At 50.4% G+C, this 21,603-nt stretch overlaps 1 protein-coding gene across 1 annotated transcript in view; it reads right to left on the reverse strand.

The window, feature by feature from the left end:
- The window catches only part of DNAI7 (dynein axonemal intermediate chain 7), a 41,896-nt gene extending 28,562 nt beyond the window's left edge, over positions 1–13,334 (reverse strand). Inside the window, exons 1-6 of the mRNA XM_056134600.1 lie at positions 13,211–13,334; positions 12,711–12,802; positions 10,360–10,461; positions 6,216–6,353; positions 3,917–4,063; positions 595–698 (exon numbers count right to left, since the gene is read on the reverse strand). Coding sequence (XP_055990575.1) covers positions 595–698; positions 3,917–4,063; positions 6,216–6,353; positions 10,360–10,461; positions 12,711–12,802; positions 13,211–13,334 — 707 coding nt within the window. The remainder of the gene's footprint in view (positions 1–594; positions 699–3,916; positions 4,064–6,215; positions 6,354–10,359; positions 10,462–12,710; positions 12,803–13,210) is intronic.
- Positions 13,335–21,603: the final 8,269 nt, after the last annotated feature.

The following is a 21,603-nucleotide window of genomic DNA, read 5'->3' on the forward strand; positions in this document are numbered from 1 at the left end:
CATACAAGGCAAGAGCCCTCCCCTCCTCTGACTCCGCTGTTCATTTCTTTTTACTAAACAGCCAAATTAAAGCCTAGTTTCCCGCGCTGTCCCACCACCCGTCTTCTCAGAGCTAAGACCAGAATCTCGGCTCCTCCCACCCCCAAGCTCGCCACGGCCCTGCTTCACTGAATCTGAAACACTGAAGACCAGGCAACACTAGTGATGGAGAATTCACGGCTCACGCTGCCGCTGCTCTCAGAAAGATGTCTCGGTGACGAGAGCACTGGGGAAGGAAGGAGCACTAACATCTCCCGAGAATGTAGGAAACACCCGAGTTTGAACAGCTGGATGTGGCTCAATGACGAGTTGCAGCACCTGGACCAGGGTATTAACGGGGTGGAGGAGGTAAAGTGGATGAGAAAAGGACCTGTTACCTGTCCATGCGTTTCTGAGCTGGACACTCAGCATGCCGTCACCTGCACCCAACCCACGAGCCAATGAGCTCACGCTTCTGCTGAGGACAGGCAGTCCTGTGCCCAGGATCATCTCCATCCGTGCCTGCCGTGTCCACACCTGCCCGCCCCCGCCCGCACCCCGTCGCCCAGGGCCTACCTTGGGTTCTTCTTGAGGTTCGCCCAGACGTAGACAGTGATGCTTTCCGCTTGGATGACTTTTTCCATGTTTCCACTGTCCGGGTCTGCTAAGGTGCTGGCTTGCTGTCGGGGAAGGAAAGGCCTCTCAGAGCTCAGTGCTCACTCCCTGCCTGAGTCAGCGGGGTGAGAAATCGGGTCCGTCAAAACGACAATCCAAGCAGAATTGATTTGGGGGATATTCTCTTCATTGCAAAGACCTTCTGCTTCTCCTCTTCCTCTCCGGGTCCCCCGAGATGTCTCGGGGCCAAAGTTCTCAGGATCTTAGGGAGCACTTGGGATCGCTCTTCTCGAACCCTCTCGATGGCAATGCTATTGTCATGTTTTTCGTTTTCAAACATGCTTTGTTCTCTGTAGCTCAGTAAATGTAGGTTATGCAAGGACAGGAAACAGTACAGAGGGGAGGGAGCTGGCCCTAGCACCCCATAAGGATCCCTGAGCCCTGCCAGGAGTGATCCCTGAGCACTGAGCTAGGAGTGAGCCCCGAGAGCCTCTGGGTATGTCCCCCCTAAAATGTAGATATGCAGTCAAACCGTTTTATTATGAATTTTTTTTCTTTTTGGGCCACACCCAGCAATGCTCAGGGGTTTTTCCTGGTTCTGCACTCAGGAATTACTCCTGGTGGTGCTTGGGGGGCCATATGGGATGCCGGGGATTGAACCCGGGTTGGCCGCGTGCAAGGCAAACGCCCTACCCGCTGTACTCTCTCTCCGGCCCCTATTATGAATTTTTAATTGCCTGTATAAAACTGAGGGAAGTAGACAAAGGAAGAAAGTGAAGAGACAGCACCTGGGTAATAAAAATAAGCCGAATATCTTCCAGAGCACCATGGATGAGAATGAAAGAGGCAAAGACAGAAACAGAATTGAAAGGCAAAACTTAAAAAAAAAGACTTTTAAAAATTAAAAGGTGCAAAACAGTCTCCCTCCCCTCTGCACTGCGGTCACTTTCCCTGCCCTGCGCTCCAAGCACACGTTTGTCTCACTTGTTCCTGGTCGATTCTTCCTCGGTAAAACCAAGCGAGGATGTGGGGAGAAAGGTGCTCTTATTCATTGTTAGTGGGAATGCCAGCTGGTCCAGCCATTTTGGAAAACAATGAGGACATTCCTCCAAAAACTAGAAACTGAGCTCCCATATGACACAGCAATACCACTTCTGGGAATATATCCAGGAGATGCCCAAAAAAAAGGGGAGGGATGGAGAAGGGATCACCAAGTCAATGATGGTTGGAGGGATCGCTTGGGATGGGAGATGCGTGCTGAAAGTAGACTAAGGACCAAACACGATACCCTCTCAGTATCTATATTGCAAACCATGATGCCCCAAAGTAGAGAGGGAGTAAGAAGGAAGGTGCCTGCCACAGAGGCAGGGGCTGGGATGGGGTGGGGGTGGTGGGAGGGACATGGTACATTGGTGGTGGAGGGATGGGTGCTCAATACCACTTCTGAATATATACCCAGGAGATGCAAAATGCACACTGGTGGAGGGATGGGTGCTCAATCATTGTATGGCTGAAATGTAACCATGAAAGTTTGTAACTGTATCTCACGGTGATTCAATAAAAATTAAAAAAAATTTTTTTTAAGTCTGCTTCCAGTTCCACTGCCAGTCAACATCACTGCATTCCCAATCTTCCTTCTTTATGTAAAATGTAGCATTATTTCCCCCCAGAAGTCTTTGTTAATAGTTATAATACAGTCTCTGGAAAGAAAGATGATGGCCGCACGGGAGCCTTGTGGACAGCAGGTTTGAGCCGGGGTTGGGGGCGGCAGGAGCCTCATGGGAAGGGGGGCGTTCTGGGCCGTCCTTCACGCCCGACCGAGGTCACCAGCTGCCCCCCACGAGCGGCTCTCCGGCACGGCCACGACTCCAGAGCACAGAAACCAATCTCTTAACTATCTAACTCTTAATAGAAATACTTCCAGCGTTAATAAGTAAAATAGCAGAAATCCAAAACATCATTTTATTCTTAAACCCAGCTGTAGAAAGCAAATCATTTCACAATGCTGTTTCAGCATATCTGATTGTGGGGGGTGGGTCGTAAACTCTAAACAATAATTGTACATCTTCTATCGAAACAATCTATCTAGTCAAAGTAGATAGAGTATTAACTAGAACTCATCTGCCTCACAGGAATTGGGAGGGGTGGGAGGTGGGGGTCTTATTGGGGTTCGCGGTTAAAAATAAGTGTTGGTAAAGGGAAATGTGTTTGATACTTACATGACTGAGACCTAAACCCGAAAGCTCTGTAACTTTTCCCACAGTGATTCAATAAAGAAATAAATTATAAAAAAATAGTTATAATACATTTCCTGACTTGCCTATTCTTACAAAAATCTAAGAACCCGAAGGATTATTGTGTGGAAATTACCACTAACGACAAACTTAGTGACATTCAAACCTTCACTCAAGCTTTTATTGTATTTTCTCCCCCAGAATTTTCTTGAACCAAATCAGCAAACACAAACAAACAACAACAAAAACAAGAGGCAAAAAAATCAAAAGGTATGAGAGGTCCCAAGCTTTATTTTCCAATTAAAAGCCAGAAAAAAAAACCCTATAAATTAAACTGTTATGGTGGTGCCAGAGAGAGAGTACAGTGGGTAAGGTCCATGCCTTGCACACAGTTGATCCTGGCTTATCTTGGGCCCCTGAGCTGGACCAGGAATGAGCCCTGAGCACAGAGCCAGGAATGAGCCCTGAGCACAGAGCCAGGGGTCAGCCCTGAGCACAGAGCCAGGGTTCGGCCCTGAGCACAGCCAGGTATAGCCCAAAGCTAGACAAAAAAGGATATAATATTAGGGAAAAGTTGAGTATAGATGGGGTGGAATATATTATGAAACTATTGTTTCCTTGGGTGTAATAATGTCTTTGAAGTCATTTGAATATAATCATTATTGTGTCTGTTACTTTATCTAGTGTGACTCTCCAACCCAGGGTGCTTTGGGTATTTATTTTCATTGTGGCCCAAATACAGGGGTTCAGGACCACCCCCCCATAAAGCAGGCGACTTTGGTACGGGATTACTTGTTGTTGTTGTTGTTTATTTTTATTTTTTTTCTTTTTGGGTCACACCCGGCAATGGACAGGGGTTACCTCCTGGCTCTGCACTCAGGAATTACCCCTGGCAGTGCTCAGGGGACCATATGGGATGCTGGGAATCGAACCCGGGTCTGCCGCGTGCAAGGCAAATGCCCTACCCTCTGTGCTATTGCTCCAGCCCCTATAGAATAGCTTTTTAACTCCTGCGAAAGTTAAGAACAAACGCGGAATCTCACACTTACTCTGAGAAGTATTTCCGTGGCTCGATTAAACTTCAGGAAAAGGAGGTCTTGCAGCTCAAGAATCGATCCTTTGTACTGCATTATACTTTTGTTTTGCAAATCAAATGGTGGCGTCTCGAGTAAGATTAGTGTCAATTTATCGATTAGCTGGAACGCGAAAGAATATTCACCTCAGTCCTCGGAACAAATTGTCAGCAGAAACTATGAAAAGGGGGACAGTCCATCATTCTTAAACTAGGGAGCACACCTTGCCCTAGCAAAGCATGTTAAAAGCCATCTTTGCATTTATTCTAAAATTTAAAAATCAAGTTTTCTCCCAAGCCTCAGAACTCTCAGTGATGAGCACTGGAGCCTCTGAAGAAGCTCGGCTGGTCTTACCCGAGGCGGTGAGCCGGGCTCAGTGAGAAAACCAGACAGGGAGAGACATGAGGAGGAAGAGGAGATGCAGCACTGTTTCCAGCGCACAGAAGGGGAAACTGAGGCACGACTGGTGGCGCCCTATGGAGCTTAGACGCCCCCAGTCACCCCATCAGAGCTGTGCAGGTGCAGACAGGAAACCAGGAGCTCCCGGACAGGCAGGGGTTGGGCACAGGGAAGCACTGTCCCAAGCCGAGGCAGGGCCCAGCTGACCGCACACAAGCCCACCACCTCCAAACTGCAGCCTCCTTCACCTGGCTATAGCCCCCGTTTGACTGGGCCCCCACACGACTAGAGCCTCCTCCTTCTGACTACAATCCCCCAAGGGCCCACACACGACTGCAGCCTCCTCCTTCTGACTACACTCCCCCATCTAACAGCAGACTCCGAGAGCAGGGCAGGGTGTCGGCCCGTGGCCAAGATGTGCTCTGGGTCCCAGTGGGATGTGTGGGTGTCCCAGACCCAAGGACCCACACCCTTAGCACGGCATCTCTCCGCCAGCCCCCTCTCTCCCCTGGGCCTCCTGCTCGTGTATTTTTTGCCCCTGGTGCTCTGTGGCACCTTCCCTCCTCCCCCCTCCCTCCTCCCCCTCTCCCCTCCCCCTCCCCCTCCCCTCCTCCTCCTCCTCCTCCTCCTCTCTGCTCTGTGCTCAGGTCAGTTTTCCCACCCGACCTCTGGCCTGTCTGTGGTGAGAGATGCACAGCGGAGGCCATCTGCCTGCCCTTCACTAAGCAACAAGGATGTGAGCGAGTCCTACACTCTCTCTGCAGAGCCCATTCGGGGACCCCCAGCCATCACAAGTCTCTGGTCCAGGGGCCCGTGTCCTGCAGACACCGTGCTGACCAGCCGGGCTCAGGGCCGGTGGGAGCTGCAGACCTCAAGGCCTGAGCACTTTCACTCTTTCTGATTCCCTACCCCAGGACACCCCCCCGCCTCCGGCTTTTGAGCCAATGGATGTAACTGCCCTTGTGTGATCGTTTTTTACCAGCATTTCTAAGTGTATTGAGGAAGGGCAGCTCCTCGGGCTAGCAGCTCTCTCCTGCTCAACAAATGAAGGAAAGAATATTCGCCTTCATCTTTGCACTTTCTGTGGCCCAGGGCACATAGCTCCGTAGCACTGTCCTCCCGTTGTTCATTGATTTGCTCGAGCGGGCACCAGTAACGTCTCCATGGTGAGACTTGTTGTTACTGTGTTTGGCATATCGAATATGTCTCGGGGAGCTTGCCAGGCTCTGCCATGTGGGCGGGATACTCTCGGTAGCTTGCCGGGCTTTCAGAGAGGGATGGAGGAATCGAACACAAGTCGGCCACATGCAAGGCAAACGCCCTACCCACTGTGCTATCACTTCACGCCGTAATGTACCTTAAAACATGTGTGTGCTGAACCCCTGAATCGTGCCTGATTCCAACTACAGATAAAAGCACTCTCTTTCCATCCCCACCCCCCACCCCCCAGCCCCAAGCCCTTACATGAAGAAGAAATTCAATGATCTTCTGATCATAACTGGAGGCACACATAATGAGTGAACATTTATGTTATACTCACTTTATCTATGTTTTTTCAAAAAATGGGCAAACATTTTTCTCCATAGCTCAAGCAGCAGCTGTAGGTTTTTTTTTTTTAATTATTTTTGCTTTCTGGGTCACACCCGGTGATGCACAGGGGTTACTCCTGGCTCTGCACTCAGGAATCACTCCTGGCGGTGCTTGGGGGACCATATTCTGGGAATCGAACCCGGGTCGGCCTCATGCAAGGCAAATGCCCTCCCCGCTGTGCTATCGCTCCAGCCCTGAAGCTGTGTTTTTAACTGCGAACGTGGTCCTGGTTGGCCTCTCTGGCGTCGGAAGGAGAGCAGCTGTGGCGGGAAGCGGAAGTACTCACACTCAGCACTTGGTCACTCTTCTGGATCACCTGCTCAAAGGTCTCGTTGGTCTCCTCTCTCCACAAGCTGATGTACGTGTTGATTTCCTGGGCAACTGTGGGGTCGGGGTGCCCGTCACACTGAAGATAGTGTTTCCACTGGGGGGGGGGAGAAGGAGACAGAGGGGCCCACCGTGAAAGGCCCCTTTGACAGGCCTGGATTCTCCCAGCCCAGTCTTCAAGGTAGGCAAAACAAAACACCCGAGAAACCAGCTGTGATTCTCCAGGTCCCAGGGGGAGCTCGGGGCTGGAGCACCGTCCTTGCAAGCATGAGGCCAAGAGTTTGGGCCTTGGCGTCTCACAACGGCTGTGCGACAGACTGACTCAGCAAATTACACGCTGCCCACAATTATTCTTCCCGTCATTTGGGGAGGACAGAGAGTAGCCCGGGTTTTCCCCCTCAGCATCTTCCAAGGGGGTCACGCTACAAAAAGTCAGCCCCAGCACAGCAAGAAGACTAGAAAACCCATGGGGGAAACATGTAGAAGCCCACCAAGTTCAATGAGTGCAAAGAATATCACCGAGGCCTAAACAACATCAGGAAATCCTCAGACTGTCTTTAGCAACGCTGTGATGAGGATATTCAATGAGTTCAAAGAAACAAGAGCACGAGTAGCCAGCAAAGCACAGCAAAGTGTAAGAAATGACATGAAAAAAATCGACTACAGTCAGAAATGCCAGAAATTAAGAACGTGGTAGGATATATATATATATATATATATATATATATATATATATATATGACCCGCACTTACTGGGAATTCCTCGTTCATGGGGAATAATTGCAATCCCCGATCCCCATCACGAATGGGGTTCAACGGGTTACCCGCGCCTGCCGGCGTAGGGTAGGCACACGCTGAGCCAGTCAGTGTAGCGCGCGTGCAGCCCGGGACATCTAAGGGCATCACAGACCTGTTATTGCTCAATCTCGGGTGGCTGAACGCCACTTGTCCCTCTAAGAAGTTGGGGGACACCGACCTCTCGGGGGTCACGTAACTAGTTAGCATGCCAGAGTCTCGTTCGTTATCGGAATTAACCAGACAAATCGCTCCACCAACTAAGAACGGCCATGCACCACCACCCACGGAATCGAGAAAGAGCACACACACACACACACACACACACACACACACATATCAACAGAAGCTCCGAACAGCAGAATAACAGCAGCTAAGCAAAAGATCAAGGAGCTTCAAGATAAAAGGTGGAAAAGACTCTGGAAAGAAATGAACAGCATGCCAGAGAACTACCAGCTCAAGAGGAACAATATAAGAATCACTGGAGTCTCTGAAAAACAGGAAGGCAGATGTGATGTGATTAGTTAAAGAAATCTCAAAAAGAACTTCCCAGAGTTAAGGATCCCAGGCACCGAGATGCAAGAGGTCGAAAGGATCCTAGTAGAAGACAGACCCAATTAGGAAAACTCTGAGACACTCTGTCCTCAGAATGACAAAATCCAAAGAGAGAGACAGAATCCTGAAAGCAGCGAGGTCAAAAAAGGAACTTCATTGCAAAGGAAAGCCCGCATGGACGATGTCCATTAGATTAAGCTCTGTGATCCCAAGGAGTACAGAGAGATAAGTTATAAAAACTTGATGAAACGAACACTTTGAGGATACTCTATGCAGGGGCTAGAGCGATGGTACAGTGGGTGGGTGTTTGCCTTGCATGTGGCATACCCAGATTTAGTCCCTGGAACCCCCAGATGCTCCTCTGAACATGCCAGGAGTAATCCCTGAGTGCGGAGTCAGGAGTAAGCCCTGAATACTGCCAAGTGTGACCTAACACCCCCCCCCCCCCCACACACACACACACAAATACTCTCTTCAGCTGTATTATCTGTCTGATTTGAAGGACCAATACAGCACTTCATGGACAGGCTACAGATTAGGGAATTCAGAGTCTTGAAATCAGTTTTGCAAGGAGCACTAAAAGACCTTCTCTAAAGGGGAGGACAAACTTCCCAAAACGTGGCACTGAGTAGGCATATGGCTATCCTCTACTAGATTAAGAAAGGCCTGCTCACTATTAGCTTGCTAAGGGATTTTATACCTTTTTAATAACAAATTAACATCTTACATTGGCCAACATCACTTAACAATCTGCACTGTCCTCCCGTTGTTCGTCGAGTTGCTCGAACGGGCCCAGTAACGTCTCCATTGTGAGACTTCTTGTTACTGTGTTTGGCATATCGAATACGTCACGGGGAGTTTGCCGGGCTCTCCAAGAGGGGCGGAGGAATCGAACCCGGATCAACCCCGGGTTGGCTGTGTGCAAGGCAGACACCCTACCGCTGTGCCATTGCTCCAGCCCGTCATTTTTCATAGTGGGAAAAACTCTTTCTAAAGAGATGAAAAAGGAATTGGCCCTTTGTGCTTCAGGTTTACACAACTTGATGGATTTAGCCAAACACACATCAATCACCACAAGTTGATTTTTATTGATTTATGTCTGATATTCCACCTGCCATTTCTTGAAGTTTTATTGGAGCAAGTAATAAGAAGTAAATTTGTTACATGCCTGCCAAGTGGGTGGGCTGGGGATGGGAGGGACTCTGGGTACCTTGGTGGAGGGAGGAGTCACTGGTGCTTGGGTTGGTGTTGAAACATTATATGCCTGAAACAACTCTATTATGAACAGCTTTGTAAATCACAGTGTCTTAATAAAAACAAAGAAAAAAATGATGACTTTAGCTACTTGATCCTCTTTGTAAAACAACGAAATTCCTTATTATCAAGCTTTACTAATTCGGATAAAATTTAAGCTTTACTAATTCAGATAAAAATTTCTACTTATTGCCAAATACTTATTTTTAAAATTGCTATCGAATTGGTCTGGTTTTGCTTTCCTTTGAGGGGGGAACACCCAGTGGTGCTCAGGGGTTACTCCTGGCAGTGCTTGGGGGTCCATATAGCATGCAGAATCTAATCTAGATGGGGCACATGCAAGGCAAGTGCCTTACCCCTTGCACTATCTTCCTGAACCCCATTTTCCCTTTTAAAAAAATTCTGGGGCAGAGAACTTTGGGTCATACCAGAGGAGCTCAGGGCTTATTCCTGGCTCTGCACTCAGTGATCATTCCTGGTAGTGCTTAGAGAACCATCTGAGGTGCCAGGGATGGAACGTGGGTCAGCCTCATGCAAGGCCAGCGCCCTAATATCATCTGCTCTATCTCTCTGGCCCTTGCTCTTCTTCTTTTTTCTTTTTTTTGCTTTTTGGGTCACACCCGGCGATGCACAGAGGTTACGCCTGCCTTATGCACTCAGGAATCACTCCTGGCGGTGCTCAGGGGACCATATGGGATGTTGGGAATTGAATCTGGTTCGGTCACGTGCAAGGCAAACGCCCTGCCCACTGTGCCATCACTCCAGCCCCTCCTTCTTAATTACATGGTTTCTGTATTTACTGACAAGGGTTGGCACTTGGGGTCATTTCTACTATTCAAGTGGTTAATAGCTGTTAAGGATCATTTTAGTATGAATTACTTCTGTCATCTGTGCAAACACTCCCCTAGTAATTATATCACCGTTTTTTTTTTTGCTTAAAATTGTTGACTAATCATATTTTACTCTAATATCAGTATTCCTTATTTTCTCTTATAACCACCTATTCTGTTTCCAAAGTTAGGGTATTTTGAGCAATACTGGGTTTCCACAAGCTCAGAGCTTTTCTGTTTCAAGATAATTTCTTCAGCATCAATGTCCCCAAATCATGTCAAAGGACAGAAATGTTTCAAAGATCTTATTACGCACAAATGACTTTCCAAAGCTACCTCAATTCACTTTGATATTGGCCACAGGAGGGAAAGATTTGTTAAGAGATTTCGAATGAGCAAATTTAAAGTTTCCTGGAATTGAGAATATTAAACTCCAACTTCTGCTTGTGGTACAAAGGTATTCACTAAAAGTAAATAAAAATGCAATTAGTCTGGGGCCTGGAGAAACAGCACAGCAGTTAAGGCAGCCAAACTGGATTCGACCCTCAGCTCCACGGATGTGTTCTTTCAGGAATGAACCTTGAGCACACAACAAGAAATAAGCCCTGAACGCCCCTGGACAAGGCCCCAAACACACCAAAACCATGAGATCTAATTAATTCGTCTCACCTGAGAAAGCAGTTGAACTTCTCGTTTCATTTGCTCTGCCTCGGTAAAGCACATCTCCAGCAAGGAAAGTTCTGCGGCCTCCTCGTTTTTCCTGTCAAGGTCCTAAGGTGTGAGACAAAAGGCATTGCATCTGTCCCTGAACATGGGACCGTTCCCCTAAGTAGCATCTAAAATTTACCCAACATGGGGGTAGATAGTATAGCAGGGAGGGCATTTGCCTTGCACGCAGCCAACCCGAGTTCGATTCCCAGCATCCCATGTGGTTCCCTGAGCACCGCCAGGAGTAATTCCTGAGTGCACAGCCAGGAGGAACCCCTGCGCATTGCCGGGTATGACACAAAAATACAAAAATAAATAAATAAAACTTAGATGACAGAATATCTTGTTTTGAAACTGACAATGAACTTATTTTGAGAGTAACAATGCCCCCAAGTTTCCTTTGAAATGGTGGTTTGGCCAGTGGGGGGAGGGGGGGATGCTCCGACACTTATGGAATCAGGTGTGATGGACTTCCTTAAGACTGACTTTCCCTGTTGGCCTCCATCACCCCGAAACCCGCTAAACTCCCCACCCCCCGCAGAGCTAGTACTAAATAGAGACCAGAGAACAGGTCTTTCATGGTCTGTGTAGGAAATGGGGAGTGTGCGAAGGCCTTTTGTCTCAATGTCAAGGGCAGGGAAATAAACACTGGAGCAAACATTTGACTATTCCAGCTGACGTGCTCTCACAAAGAAGTGAACTGGCTATATCCTTTCCAGGGGACAATGCAAGCCATCTGCTTCCAGCAATAAAATTCAAGCTTTCTAATCAAAATTCAAAGTTTAGAAAACTGGCATCCACCTGTGAACCAGACAGTCCCCCCAGCCCTTAAACTCTTCTAGGAATTGACTGGAGATACCAGTAGAGGTGACTTTTTTAATTTTAACTGTAATAACATAGCCTCAACCTTGGTGGTGGTGGGGCAGGGGTTTTAGGGGATAATTTTTTTTTTTTTGCTCTGGGTCACACTCAGTGTTGCACAGGGGTTACTCCTGGCTCTGCACTCAGGAATTACTCCTGGTGGTGCTTGGGGGACCCTATGGGATGCCGGGGATTGAACCCAGGTTGGCCACGTGCAAGGCAAATGCCTACCCGCTGTACTATCACTCCGGCCCCTGGAGGATAATTTGAGGAGCACACATTCCTAAACCACCACCGCAGCCGGACACTGCAAAACCATGCATGGGTGCAAGGCCAGTTCACTGCATGGAGCAGACCAAGCTTTCTGGGCCATGGTGTGGGAACTTCCGGTTGCTTTCAGATTCCACAGTTTGGGGTAGGCATGAAAGGAGGCTGGGCCGGAGAGACAGTGCAGCAGCTGGGCACCTGCCCAGCATCCTGCTAACCCCGGCTCAGTCCCTAGCTCTGTCTTTATCCCCCCCCCCACACCCCACCAATGGCCACTCTTGAGCACACAGCTAGGACTAACCCCAGAGCACTGTGGGGTGTGTCTCTCCAAGAAGATGACCCACAATATCCACAGTTCACTGAGAGCAGAGCCCAGAGGAGATAGCCCAGAGGGCTGGTGTATTAAGCGGGAGCCCTAGTGTGGTCCCTTACGACCCCCAAACGAAAAGACACAATTATCTGAAGACAGTCTTCCCACTACGAATCTGCTTTTCTCCAAATATTCAGCGAGAACAACACATGGCCCTGGCGGGCTACGACTCCAGTTCCTTCAGTTAGGTCAGGCATCACAGAGACGTTTAAAATCAGACAATTCTACTCATTCCCCCCCCCCCCCAACGAAACACACACAGAAACTTGTCTTTTTTTTTCCCCTTTAAAATGAGCAACTGCATTTCCTTTTGACAATAATGAAGTCTACACATGTACTGAGCGTTTGCACTGGTTTCCACTGCCACTGGGGTTGGCACTGGCTGCAGCCCATATAAGCAGAGCGCCTGGGGAGAACCCTGCACTTCAATTGCCAACATTGTATTGGTGCCTTGCAAACAGTGTCAAAAGGTGTCAGAACTAGGGTTCTAGAACATCCTGGAGGAAAAAAAGAGTTCAAAAAGAAGGGAAGAATCTGAATTTCGGGGATCCTGTTAAATTCTCTGCAAAACTGGTTGGGGTGAGAGTGGCTGAGAGTTGGTCTGCACCTCGATGTCCACACAGAGTTGCTTCTCTGTGCCTCAGTTTCCTCGTCAGAGCCACAAGTGCCAACCGTCAGGGTTATACTGCCACGGCCAGGACGGACTGCATGGAGCCCACTGGCTCCGGCCAAGGCTGAGGGACAGTGAAGGGCCTCACAGAGGGGACGTCCACGGAACGCGCCTCCCGTCAGCACATCTTGGAAGTTTACTTACTTTGTCTTCAAGTTTTTCCCATTTCTCTTGCTCAAGGCGTTTCTTCTCGAGCCTTTCCACCTCTTCTCTTTCTTTCCTCAAACGTTCCTCCTCTAAAGAACAGAAAACCATTTCTCTGGGACTGAACCGCTCGACTCTTAAGCCCTCAGAACTGCTTCTGAGAATTCCAAAGTGAGGCGAGGGGCAGGTGGGAGCTTTCCGACATACATGCCACAGCCTTTATTCCGGGAGGCGGAATCGGGAAAAGTGTCAGAGGTTTTCGAAAAAGGAAATGAGTCTTGGACACAGGCTCACGGATTGGTATCTCCCTCCTCTTCTTGGATCCTTCTCTGATTACTGGAAGCCCTCTCCTGGGCTCATCTGTGCAGGAAATGGGCCACTGCTGGCCTTGTCCTATAACTCCCCTCACTCCCACCTTGTCCTGTTACCTCCCAACACACACACACACACACACACACACACACACACACACACACACACACTCCCGCTCTGCTCTCTACCTTCTTCTTTCAGCCGTCTCTCCTCCTCCTCCTGCAGCATCTTCAGCCGCTGCGCTTTGGAGATCTTCTTCTTCCCATCAGCCTTCTTGGGGGCCTCGTAAGGTACAAAGAGCAGTGAGCACATGCTCCGGAGGAGCTCACCGACTCAGCTCCCTCAAACGGTCATCAGGACCGACCCTGCTTGCTTCCGGGAAACCTCCTCCACGCATTCCATCAAGCCCCCTACTGTGGGCAGAGCCCGGGCCCCCTGCGCATGCCGGCTGGTGGTGGGCACAGAGGCGAGTTGGGGGGGAAAAAGACACACGCAAGTCCAGCTCAGGACGTTCCCATCAGCAACGCTACGTCTTCAAAGGGATGCTAAGCCAAACTTTTTTCTCAGCTGTCCAGGCGAAAAGAAACTATCTGCCCAAACTGCAACCTTGCTCTAGAAATTCAAGGTGTTACAATGAGCGGATGGGAGGGGCAGGATTCTGTCAGCCACGGCAGGGGGCGCCCCTCCCAGCAGATGTTCACAGGGTTACAGACTTGGTGACACAACAGCATATGCTCAAGATTTCAGCCACAGGCAGGCCCTCCCTAGAGCGGGAAGTGCTAGCACCAGGCAGGGGCTCAGGGGGGACGCTGGTGGGCCAAGTTCAGGGGCACCTCCTGGACACTGAACAAGACCTGCAGGGTGGAATGCCCAGGAAGGCACCCCCTCCTTGGCCTCTCCTGTGCACTGGCAGGATGGAGGGGGAACTGACAGGGCTCCTTCAGACGACGCCCATGTAAGAAAGAGGGGGATGAGGAAACCCACGGCATCCCGTACAAGAGGGACAGACAGACACATAGACAGCGGGCACTGAACAGGGCACGCAGGAGCCCACAGAAGGCTGGCGATGCGGCCACAGCTGTTGGGTCCACGCTGCTACAGATGCACCAAGTGAATCTCGGTGTGTGGGAACCACCAGCACCTTCTCTCTCTGGCCCGCCGAGGACACAGCGCCTGGACAAGGCATCACAGGGCTGGGCCAGCTCCTGATGCTGCAGGAAGCTCCACAGAACCTTCAACCCGTGTGGGCATCTCCCACTGCCCCCCAGCCCAGCTCACCCACCACTGCCCCCGGGTGTCCCCACTGCCCTGGTATCCTCTGCAAGGCTGGGCGAGACAGCCTATGGCTGTCAGAGCAGCTACCCACACGGTCAGCTCCCCACAACTACTGTGAGGTCCTCACAGCTCTATCCCAGACACTCAGGACCCTGACACATCTCCCGGGCACACCGCGCAGGTGACAGGGACATCCCCGCTGGCCCTGGCCAGGTCCGCCCTCCTCTGGGCCTGCCACTCCTCTCTTCCTGGTCCTCTGCACCTCCCGGTCAGCCCTTCCGGCCATACCGGACACCTCAGGCTCCTCAGACCTCTGGGCTGACCAGCCGCACCCTGGGTCCCCCGGAGCGAGCACCTGAGCAATTTTAGGTTCTCTGTGTGTAAAGATTACAAGCTCCTGACCTCACAGGGCCCATGTGAGAAGTAAGTTCATACAAGATGTTCTCAGGTTATGACAGGCCAGGCTAGGCGATTCCACTAGTGAGGAAGGAAGCTGTGAGCATGGCGGGGATGGACACCTCTGGCCGCCTTCTGCCCCTGCAGCCCTCAGGGAAGGCAGAGATGGAGTGGGGCCCATCAGGGCTGGGAGAGGTAAACTGAGGACAGTGTGGGTTGCCCATGGCAGTTGCTACTGAGAATGGCCCACAGATGCCCTGGACATGACATCCCCAGGGGGTCAAGGACCCATGATTATCCAGGCAAGAAGGGAATCGAGTTCTGATATGAACATGTTTGGAAGTGTTCAGTCTGAAAAAACGTTCAGGATCTGACAAAGTATGTCCGTGAGAAAGATCTGGTTAATCACCAAGAGGACGATCTGTTTTACACTATAAACCTACAACATGAGGAGAGAGAAAAGGCTCTCTAGACATCCATTATGGAACTTGAATGTCTAAAAATTGGTACCAAAAAAACATAAAGAATGAATTATCTTACCACACTAACCACTTAAGGGCATATTATCTTATGGTATTATTTTATCATATTATCTTAAACTTTTGTGTATAACATACAAAAGTAGATGAAAGTCTTCTAATCCAACACTTTCCAGAGAACCAGTAATTTAAAGGCTTCAAGTCTAGACACAAGTGAAAAGTAAAGGGTATATTTAAAGGCTGCGTGTGTGCACGCATGAAACTGAAAATATCCCGTCAAATTTAAAATCTGTCCTGTTATAATAAAGGATTAGCCCCATGATTTAAAGAGTATTCATGTCTGAAAAGTAAGCTGAGTGAACTCCATAAATTGTTACGATCTCAAAAACTGTTTAGAATTTCTGTCTACATTATCAGTGCTTATAAAAATTATTTTGAGAAAATAATGCCTACTTACCTTTTTTGCCTTGGGACCCTAAAAGTTGGGAAAACAAAAAGTAAATCTGAAAAATAATTCAAATTTTTTTTTTTTAACAAAAGCATGACAGTGTCAGGTGCTAAAACAAGGAAATAAGAAGAAACTGAATAAAGGAGCTCACTGGATCATCCTTGCAACTTTTCAGCCAAAACTTACCTCAAAATAACTATTTGTTTGCTGTGTGGTTTCTGGGCCCACCTGACCATGTTTGGGGCTTCCTCCTGGCTCTGTACCCAGGGATCACTCCTGGATGGGCTTGGGGGACCATATGAGGTAACGGGGACAGAGCCTGGGTAAGCCACATGCAAGGCAAGTGCCTTACCCACACTGTATGGTCTCTATGGCCCCCCAAAGAGCTAGTCTTTTTTATTTTTATTTTTTAGAAATTCAGAGAAACATTATTTATTTTTTTTCTTTTTGAATCACACCCAGCAATGTTCAGGGGTTACACGTGGCTTTGCACTCAGGAATTACTCCTGGCGGTGCTTGGGGGACCATATGGGATGCTGAGGATTAAACCCAGGTCGGCCACATGCAAGGCAAACGCCCTACCTGCTGTACTATCACTCCAGTCCCAAGAACTAATCATTTTAAAAAGAATCTAGGAAGCAGAGTATGTGGAGGCCGTACAGGCTTGTAAGTGATTAGTTACAAGTTCGAACCCCTGGTGTCCCACATGCACCTCACAGGAGCCCGGCAGCTCTGCTGTCCCTCTGCAGTTTCCAGTGCTGCAGGTACTGTCCAGCCACACTGCTGCCAGGTGTGTGTGTGTCTGTCTGAGCACTGAAAAGACTTGTGAGCACACAGGGACACCGAGGCACTCTCTGGCAAGCACCACAACCAGACCTTGTGTGCCTGAACCGAGACCACGACCCCTAGAATGTGCCATGATGAAAGGAGAGCAATCATCAGCGAGCCTCAGGGAGCACCACTGCTGAGATGTGTGAGCACCACCTGGCAAGCGTGTGAGCCCTGAGCCCTGGTCACTGCAGTAACAACAAGAAGAGGGTGGAGGGAGGGAACACACACACAAACACACACACACACACACACACACACGGTACAGAGCTCAGATATAACTGCAAGCGACTCATGGAGAAACCAGGGAGTTCAGCCCCTGAAACATCTTTGGAATCAATTTTACACGATTTCTTAGGCAATTAAGCTTAGTGAAATGCCCAAGCACAGAGTAGAGGACCACTGAGGAAGGTACTAATTTACAGGGTTCCAAAGAGCAATAAGTCATTGATCTGTGATTAGCTCTACTGGCAAGTTTGAAGGTGTGCAGAGAGTCGCCTTAGAAAGATCTTTCTAGCCAGGAGATATCACAGAGGCAAGCACCACAATAGGAACTTGTGAGGGGAGGTACTGACCTTGCTCACGGACCACCTAGGTCTCATCCCCTAACTGCTTACAATGCCCCAAACCCTGCCAGGCGTGATCCCTGAGCATCGCCAGGTATAGCCCCAACCCACCCTCCAACCCTCCCCAAAACATCCTATCAAATTAGACTATTGGCATCAGAGAAAGACAACTAGTTAAAGTAGACAAAGCTTTGGTTAAAAAAAAAAAAAGATTCTTCTCCCCAATGTCTCTTAAAACATATCTCCTGTTAGAAATTATTTTGATAAGGACAGTATTTTCAATAAATCTTCACTATTACAAACACTTTTCAAGAACACTGTGCATGTTTTTCTCACATACCCATTATATTTCTGGTAAGAAACTCGCAGCAACTCAAATAACTACATCGTCCACTTCCCACATCTGAAGCTCCCAGGAAAAGTTCTGGTGGGGGCCACATGCTATGTCTGAAAGAGTCATGCTAAAGTCAACGCAGAGTAGGTGAGACCTCGGAGAGAGACAGAACTCACTAATTTATTCAGGGCTGATGTATTAATATTTTTACACCAGGCACTAAGAGATGCTGGAGGCCGTCTGAAAGGGCCTAGAAAGACTAGCCTAGTTTCAATGCCTGAATTCTACATTGTGATTTGATTTGCTATCGATGAATAGTTGGTACTCTTCTGTCCTGAAGTGCTGTGAGCAGAACGTGTGAATGGCACCGCTTCTCCTTCTGAGAGTGATGTTTGAAACAAGGGCGAGTTGTCCTTCTTCATGAGGACTTCTAACCTGGAGTGGGCTGGGTGCCCTCCTTGCCAACCTGCCAGTCCTGAGAACTATCTGGACAACAGTTCACAGGTTCAGGGGGTAAAAGACCCTGACGGGGGGCCGGAGAGTGAGTACAGTAGGCCTGGTGCTGGCCTTGCCTATGGCTGAGCGGGGTTCAAACCCTGGCACCCCATAGGGCCCCCTGAGCACTGTCAGGTGAGCCCTGAGTGTGGATCTAGGAGTGATCCCTGAGCACAGCTCGGTATGGTTCAAAACCAAACAAAAATACAACAGAAAAAAGGAATCTCTGGTAATGCTTGTAAAAATGCCCTTTCCTGGGCTGAAAGGGGAATCGCGTCTCCCTCCCCACCCTAATGAGGTACATGTGGGGCTAACTCAGGCCCCCTTGAAACTCTGCCCTTTGCCACAGCCCTTAGGATAGGAACATTGGTCTTTATTTGGGAGTGAGCTTGTTGCTGCCGTCAGAGCCAAGTAAACTCAGGGGCACGTTGGAAGGGAGTTGGCCTCTAGTCCCAGAATAGTGTCCACATGACACGGGACACAGAGTGGACAAGATCGGCCCGGGCAGATCTCCCGGAGGGGAGGCAGGTACGCTGTCATAAACTGAGACACCAAGGAGTCAGGGGGTGGGGGTTGACAGTGGGATGGGAATATTTCTCTCCCTAGGGGCTACAGAGCAGAGTCCCCGGCAGCTGGATCTAGAACCATGATCCAAAGACTCCCATTGACAGCAGAGCTGTTCCCACAGGTGACTCCCTGAGCACCGGAAATTTCTATACAGATCTGGGTTTGCAGGTGTGTAGACTAGGTGCACAAATCGATCATTTACTGGCAATAAGCCACCCATTCTTTTTTTTTTTTTTTTTTGCCTTTTTGGGTCACACCCAGTGATGCTCAGGGGTTATTACTGGCTCTGCACTCAGGAATTACTCCTGGCGGTGCTCAGGGGACCGTATGGGATGCTGGGGATCGAACCCAGGTCAGCCATGTGCAAGGCAAATGCCCTACCCACTGTGCTATTGCTCCGGCCCCCCACCCGTTCATTTTAAAATAAATCCCCATGTTCAGGGACTAGTATTAAGGCACTCGGTAGGAACACGGCAGATTTGGAATCTGCTTGTGCCCGGAATCTGCATATTCCTGGCCAGAAGCAAATGTCCTAGGGAGCACCTGTGAGAATCTTTGTGAGACATCCAAGTAGAGCCTTCTGTGCCCATTAAGAAAGAATAAATAGCTGCTTAGTGGTCCTGAAAGCAGTTTAAAGCCAGTTCACTTTCTCTTCCCCGCCCCAGGTGCTCTCTACAACACCCCATTCCTTCCTTCCCACTACTTCTAGCAAAGTAATAGTCATACTTTAAAACACACCCTGAAAGCTTCTTCCTCTCCCAAGCAGGGGGTGGGGGACCCCAACTTAATCGTTTCCAAGGCCCTGTTTCTCCACTGGAGATACTTCAGTCGGAGCTGCTCTAATGATGTCCCTGCTGAATGTCCCCCGGCTGCCCTCTTAGCCAGGATGGCCCCTCACCTCTTTACACCTGGCTTCGAACCCCAAGCCAAACACAGAGAATGCACTTCATATACTCCCTTAATAAGTTGAATAATTAAGCACATTTCTGACTTACTTTTTTTTTTCTGGGGGAAGCATTGGGGTGAGGGAATACCGGAGGTGCTCAGGGATCACTCCTACAGGCCTGGGGGAAACACCTGCCACATCTGGTCAAAAGCAAGGCGGGTGCCTTACACACCGTACTATTTCTCTGGCCCTATGTTCACACTTTTTGTGCCATTTTTCCTGGGACAGAAGATGGACTGGCATTGGAAGAACAGTTTTAAAATGTGTGTGTGTGTGTGTGTGTGTGTATTTATAAACTTTGTTTGTGTGTGTGTGTGTGTATATTTATAAACTTTGTTTTGGGGGCTACACCTGGATGTGTTCAGGGATTACTCAAGGTAGGGCTCCCAGGATCATATTTTGGTGCCCAGGATTAAACCGCGGTTGGCTGCGCGCAATGCAAGCGCTTTTAGTACCTACCTGAACCCTTTCTCGAGTTTTAATCAGAGAAGATGGGAACCACTTTTAAGAAAAGGGCAGGAGAGACAATGGAAAGAGAGGGCCTGAGGAGTGCAGAGAAGCAAACAGGAAGAGCATTCATCCCTAACAAAGTCAGGGCAAAGGCCCCTGAATCACAATTTCAGTTCTGGCAAAGAGATCATCGAGTAGGAGAACTTTACAAAGTTCTAAAGCTCAGAAGCGTAAAGTTCAAAGACTGAACTCTACAAAGCAGTTGTAAAACGCAACAGCTACTAATTAACTGCAAACGAGGCGCCAACACACTACCTCCAGACAAGATGCAGTCTTTTTGCTTTTTTTTTTTTTTTTGCTTTTTGGGTCACACCCAGCCATGCTCAGGGGTTACTCCTGGCGGAGCTCCGGGGACCATATGGGATGCTGGGAATCGAACCAGAGTCAGCAGCATGCAAGGCAAACGCCCTACACGTTGTGCTATCTCTCCAGCCCAGTTTTTTTTTTTTGCTTTTTTTTTTTTTTTTTAAAAAAAAGCAACCCAATGGGCAGGTGCTCGAGTTCCCGGACTGCGGCTGATCCGGGAGCCGAGCAGAGTGCAGGAGCAGGGGGACCTGGGGCCGCGCTGGCCACGCGGGGGTGACCAGCAGAGCCCCGGGAACCCGGGCAGGCTCTGAGGACACGTCGGGGCTCAGCTCCTGCACCCGCGCCCCCGCCAGCCCCAGTCCCGCTCACCATGCCGAGTCCGAGCCTCCTGCGAGCGGCCCCGCACCCTCCGAGCCCAGACGCCCCCAGGGAGAACGCGTCCGCGTTGTCAGGGCAACAGGCCCCGCCCACCACGCAGCAGGTCCCGCCCACCACCTACGCGCCGCGGGACCGAGTGCGCAAGTCCGGAAAGGCTCGGGCCCGCGCAGTCGCACTGGGCACTTCCGGCCGTCGCTCCGCGTCGCTCCGCCCCTCTCCCCCCCGCTCGGAGGCTTTACGCCCTGCGGAGTCGCGACGTCGCGGGCTTTTACGGCCGGAAGTTGCCGGAAAGCGCGGCGCGAGGTCGCGGCGGCCGGCGGGGGCGCTGCGTCGGCTTCCGGATCGCGGGGTCGGCAGGCGGTGAAGTATGCGGGGGGCTGCGGGCGGGGTCGGGCCCCGCGGGGCGGGGGGCGGCGCAGACCCCTGTGGCCCCGCGCGCCCTCGCGGCGGGACTTGGGGGGCGGATTTGCGCTCCGTCCTTTCGGGGCGCCCCCCTTGACCCTGTGCCCGGAGGTCACGACGCGGGGCGAGGGGCAGGGCGCGGGCAGGGCGCGTGCCCACTGGACCGTCTCCCCAGCCCCGGGGCACGGACCGTTCGCAGGGCAGACCCCCTGCCCGGCCGTGCTCGCGGGGGGCGCGGCCACCCCCTGGTTAAGCCGGTGAGTGTCTGGCAGGAGCGAGGAGCGGGGTTCAGGTCCTGGCCTTGCAGGAGGCCCAGCACCCCCCCCAGGGGGGCTCCCCGAAGTCTGGGCCAAAGGGGCGTTTCGGGCGCCCGCGCCCCCCGGGGAACGGCCAGAGCCGCCTCTCCCCGCCCCCACCTCCTCGAACCCGGCCCCGGAGGCTCCTGCAGGATGGTTTCAGCCCTGACCCGGGCAGTGACAACTGCACCGCCCTTCTTTGCCGCATCCTTGGTGCCCTCTGAAGGTCACGGGTGCTGGACGGCCCTGGGCACCACGACCCGCAGCCAGTGGACACATCAGCTAACCCGGAGCCTGTAGGGTTTTTTTTTTTTTTTTTTGCTTTTGGGGTCACACCCGGCGATGCTCAGGGGTA

This window comes from Sorex fumeus, unplaced genomic scaffold (assembly GCF_029834395.1).
Source record: "Sorex fumeus unplaced genomic scaffold, SorFum_2.1 ptg000100l, whole genome shotgun sequence".
Classification (NCBI taxonomy): Eukaryota; Metazoa; Chordata; class Mammalia; order Eulipotyphla; family Soricidae; genus Sorex; species Sorex fumeus.